This window comes from Danio rerio, chromosome 2, assembly GCF_049306965.1.
Source record: "Danio rerio strain Tuebingen ecotype United States chromosome 2, GRCz12tu, whole genome shotgun sequence".
Taxonomy (NCBI): domain Eukaryota; kingdom Metazoa; phylum Chordata; class Actinopteri; order Cypriniformes; family Danionidae; genus Danio; species Danio rerio.
The window spans coordinates 27,889,532-27,895,000 of NC_133177.1; the positions used below are offsets into that span (position 1 = coordinate 27,889,532).

Below are 5,469 nucleotides of genomic sequence, written 5' to 3' on the forward strand. Positions count from 1 at the left end.
AAGAGGTATTTTCTTCTTTACCGCCAAAACAAAAGATCTAAATGCCGTACATTCGCTAAGGCTCTTCAAATAAAGTCATTGCTGAATGTTTTTTAGTAAGGCAAACAATATCTAAAGGAATGGTAACAAGTATATTTCCAGCATATTAACATTTTCCTGCCTTCCTGTCCTCACAGTATGAAGATGTAAAGTAGCACCCTCTGTGGCCGTTCACTGCATTTCCTTCAAGCACATGAATACTTCTTTCTTTTTTTGACAGACCCATAATTTTTTCTTTTTACAATTATCTGGCAAACAGATTTATTTAAAATATTGTTTTATTTAACACATCTAAAAATAGATTGCTTCTCTCTCATATGAAAATCACATATATTAGATAAACTGAGAAACGAAATGTTAAGCGAGAAATGACGTTGAGTTCGGAATGGAATGTTGGTATCTACTGCAATCAGCACACGAAGGTGAGAACTGCCGTGAAAAGAAATGCATTTATATATGCCTCATGTACATCACAAATAAGGGGACAGAGGTGTGATGCCAACAGAAAAGCCTCAAACATATCTGCACATCTTAGTGGATAACCTTCTGCTAGGAGAAAATAAACAAATGGAAAAAAAAAAAAAAGTTCAAATAAATAGATGCATACATGATAAGAAACTTTTTATAATTTATTCTTTGTCACATAAAGCTCTTCGTAACTGCCAAAAAATGTTCTCAACTTGCTTTTAAACATTTCTGCACTGCTCAATGCTTGCTCGGACCCTCCTATTAACACACTGTGCAAGAACTGGCCCAGTTAAATCCCTGCGAGCCATTATATACAACCCTTGTTTGCAAATTCTTGTTGGTAGCAGCACATTACAAACAGGACTTCTTTTCAGCTCCTTCTAATGGAAAACCGTACTCAGAACAGCCGCTGTTGGTTCGTTCGTTACACTTGTACGATGAACCTTGTACAGAGCGACAAGGAGAGTGGGATGCACCTCCTCGGACTCACAGTGGGAACATTGAAAACTTTTCAAACCCTGTTCTCTCAGTCTAGGCAAACATATGGCAGGATGTTCAACTTGCTCTCATCACCGTGAGGATCCAACGATATGCAGTCTGTCCAATCAAACCAGGCTCCCTTGGTGTCATAACAGCCATTCACACCCGGCCAGTGTTCATTGTGTATTCTGAGAAGGTCCTCGTTCGTTACGTCCCGAGACACCCCGGGCAGTTCTGTTGTGGAGCTGCCTGGGGCTAAAACGTGCATTTTCCGGGGCTCTTTGACATCGTGTTCCTCTCGTTTTAAATATTCAGTCATGAAAAAGTGTGCCCCATGGGTCTGTGCTCCAGAGGATGTAAGAACATTGCTCTGAAGGTTAAGGTACGATTGAATGATTTCATTTCTGGACAACTCTTTCCAGTTCGTCTGTTGAAAAGGGTTGGGAACCGACGTAGGTGGCTTTTGCTGCGGGATATCAGTCCTCACTGATGGCTCAGGGATTGGCTGTCCTTGGCACTCTTCCTCTTGGTGGGATTCTTTTGGAGTGAGGGGCTTAATCTGTCCGGTCACTGGGTCGAATGTTAACCTACGCTCTTTTAACCGTGGTTTGGTCCTGTCCTCGGAGGACTGCCCCTGAAGATTTACGGTATAGTCTCTGGGTCTGTATTTCTTCCTCTTTTTGCCATCCGAGTTGGAGGATGCTCCCTCCCGCTCAGCCTTGGTCTCCAGACCCTCCAGGCCGTGTGTGGCGAGCAGGGCACCAGAGAGCGGCTCCAGTGTTGCAGTGCTATGTGGGGGCTGAGAGACTCTATCTGATGATCTGTGCAAGTGCAACGAGCCTTCCAGCCCCACAGATGATGGTCCGTCACTGATGCACACTTGTGCCGGCGACGTTAAAGGCTGCAGTGTGGGCAAAGGAGAGGGCACTTGGGCAGAATTCAAAGATGGGCTCGAGAGAGTCCCTTTTGGTGCATATGTCGTTGACCTCTTGGCCATCGTCTCATGTGTTGCGCTGCGCGGACTCGAGGAGTACCGAGGGCTTTTGGGTTGATGCTGCCCACCACTGTCCACTCTCGCCTGCTGTAACACTGACGCTTTGAGTAAGGAGGAAGTGCTAGGTAGTTTGGTAAGTCCTGGAGAGCTTGGATGAGGCTTGACAGCGTTGACGGGGATTTTGTTGTGCCTATCATTATCAAGGTGCTCCAGGCGAATTCTGTCAGACGGCACCTCATCATCTTTCTCTAGGAGTGGCTCGGGGGTCCCCCTAATTCCATTTGATGGTGGAGAAGAGGAATACACCGGCTCATAAAGGGAAGTTTTCGACATTTTAGCCGGCAGATGCGGACTATCCCTTTGCTCTGCCCGCCGCTTTCGGCTGCTGGATTTCTCCGCCTTCGGAGAGTACGTGTTGTGGATGTCATTCCTGGTTTTAAGCTCGGGAGCAACCTTGCTTGGAGGGGGGACTGCCGGAGGAGTGTCTGTCCGACAGGGGTGAGCACCACCATTGGCAGAGCCCGGGACATTTGGCGGCCCTCTCACCGGAGTGTCACCTTGGCCAGGCTCGATTAACTTCTGCCAGTTCCGAAGGAGTTTCTTGGCACGTTTGGCAAGGTCCTCATCCTTTGTTTTCTTTCTCACATCGTTAATTAGCTTTCCCAAGCGGGTTTCCTGCATTTAAATAAAATGGAAGTCTCAAAAATGTGTTTTACTAGTCATATCACACATCTTATTTGTGTGTTCCATTTAAAACTAACAGCATTCCCATTTAATTTAAATTCCAGGAAAAAAAATGGAGAGCAATGATAAAGACGACATAGTTAAAAGGATCATTCACGCAAAAATGAAAATTTACTTATTACTTGATTTACTTTTAATGAATGATCCTAATTTTTATTATCAAAAGCTAACTAATCTTTTCCAAATACTGGTGTACCTTAAACGAGTACTTTCTTTAATGGACAGTGCACAGAAATAGAGACTAAGATAGTATTCACACGTGAAATAGAGCAGTGACTTAGAAACAGTATTCATTACACCATGTCTTAAACAGATTAATTTTATATTATCAATAAAATTTGTACTAACCTCAAGAGCTTCTTTGGTGATGGGGTACTTCTCCAAATTGGTGATAACATCAAGAACTGCAACCATGTTACAGATCTGTTCAGGAAGAAAAACTATTTAAAATACCAGTCTGATATGACACTACAAAATATGCAAAATAATCGGTACAGAAGAACTTTGGAATCCTTTTCTGAGGTCAGGAAGTCTGAATATACTACAGAACTGCTGGTCAAAGTTATTGTCTGATAACAAATTTTTAACAGTCAGTGTTTACATTTCACAGAACATCACAGTGTATATGACAGGCACAGACTCGAGTTAAGTTCCTCGTGTAACTTCATCATCAACTGCCAAAGTTCAGTTACAAAACACAAGACAGCAAGAACGAAGGACGCGTGAAAATACCCAGATGCATTCTTAATATCGAGGACACATCGATGCAGACCTAAATGCAAAATTTGATCAAGAGATCCCAGAAGTCATTGCGGCTGAATAAAGGAGGTGGGAAGCGCAGCATTTCATATAGATTTGTTATTAAAGTTCAGAGATATAAATTATTTGTCTCCGGAGTTTTCCTAAATGAGACGGTGAAAATAAACATTAACATAAAAATCTTTATAAAGTCATCAACACATTAAGGGTGTTTATTTGCTGAATTTTATATTAAAATTAGTTTATTTATACTGTGCAACACATATGTAGGGCTTTTATGCATAGTTTATATTGTGAAAAGAGGGAAAACACAATACATTGTTGTATGATTGCTGTAATGTTTAAATAATTTTCCATTAAAAACAAGTGAAGGTCATGTGACCATCAGCATGAACACAGCATCTCATTTCTCACAGGACATGTTCTCTTGTTCTTCTGTGTTCTCCCGCTTTACCGAGTTCGTTCTTCAGATGTAACTTGGCAAGAACGGTTTCCCCAAGAACAAGAGTCCGTTCTCAGCATTCTTGGAATTGAGAAACAGCCCATGATTCTATCCATAATTGGCTGATCTATGAGCTAATTTTATCACACATTTGCAGTGTCCAAACTTGTATATTGTAGGTACTACATTTAGTTTGAAATAAACTGTGTTCCATAAAGTATAAATGAGTGAATCATGAATGAATTTCCGACATACTACAGCCTTTGTATTTTTACTGTCATGTGATCTTCAATGCAATTTGTGCTCTCCTGGGGCCTCATGGGATAGTAATGTCCATCAGATGGACACTTACAAATTCTCGCAGGAATAGGTCATCTGGATGCTTCTTACCAACTGATTATAAACACTGTGAATTTGGGCATACTACTCATACTGACATATTCAGACTTCTGCATTGTTATCACTTAATATCTTAGCAACAATGTTTCTGTGTTTAAGTATGTTTGGAAAGTTCAATACACTCAAACAAATTGCAAAAATTACTTTAACAAAATCCCAGATAAAAGAACCGTTATTGATTCTTCAAATCTTTCCTCAAAGATCATCAGTTCTTAAAAGAAACCTTGTTTTTTTTACCTTAGCATGAAAACATTAATAATCAAAATAACCTTTTTCTACTGTAAAGAACCCTTCAAATGGATGTAAAGGTTGAATCATCCATTCAAATAAAATAAAAAACTATAATTCACAGTAAGATGCCTTTTTCTTCCTCTATAAACATTTACAAACTCTGCAAGGATATGATGCCAAGTGGCATAGTCCATCTCAGCCTTCAAATCTAAGAAAGTGTATAGAACTGAGTGCAAGACACACATGCTTCTATTTCCATACTCTTAAAACAGTCAGACTTAGAATGTTACTACTAAAGTCATTCACATGATGTTGGACATCTCACTAGTCCCTCACAGCAAGTGTGAAAAGTCCCAAAACTTTTTGGTTGAAGTCGCAGCTTAGCTTATTCATTAGTGCTTCAATCAATAGACAACAGGTTTAACCTCCACTTACTCTAGGGGAGCATTCTGACCCTCCTGACCTTAACCTAACAATTTAAACCCAAGAGACTGGTAACAATGAAATAAACGATGTATGGACATGCAAAGCCAAACAGCAAGTATACCTGTTTATAAAAGGTCAAAGCGTGTATAATATGGGCTCAGATTCAAACACACTTAAATGACTTAACCAAACACGAACATGGTTTACCTACAATAAAATCTCCACTTTAAGAGAAGTTAACAAAAAAATTTAACTTGTTAATATTAAGCAGTTACCACCCTAGTTTACTTCCACAGGCCTCCTCACTGATTATCTATCCCCTGCTCTCCTTTAGTCATTTTATGGCGAGGTGTTAGCCTAGTAAAACATTCAATGTGGCTGTCAGATTTTCCAGTCAGCCAGCAGGTCAGCGTCCCTAGCTAGCGTCCCCAACGTCGCCGGAACAGCTACCAGCTGTTTATTCAGGTTAGTCTACATACATTTAAAC

At 40.7% G+C, this 5,469-nt stretch overlaps 1 protein-coding gene across 1 annotated transcript in view; it reads right to left on the reverse strand.

The window, feature by feature from the left end:
- Positions 1–650: 650 nt before the first annotated feature.
- Positions 651–5,469, reverse strand: part of crsp7 (cofactor required for Sp1 transcriptional activation, subunit 7) — a 5,763-nt gene continuing 944 nt past the window's right edge. Inside the window, 2 exon segments of the mRNA NM_213059.1 lie at positions 651–2,656; positions 3,074–3,148. Coding sequence (NP_998224.1) covers positions 1,034–2,656; positions 3,074–3,148 — 1,698 coding nt within the window. The 3' untranslated portion in view covers positions 651–1,033.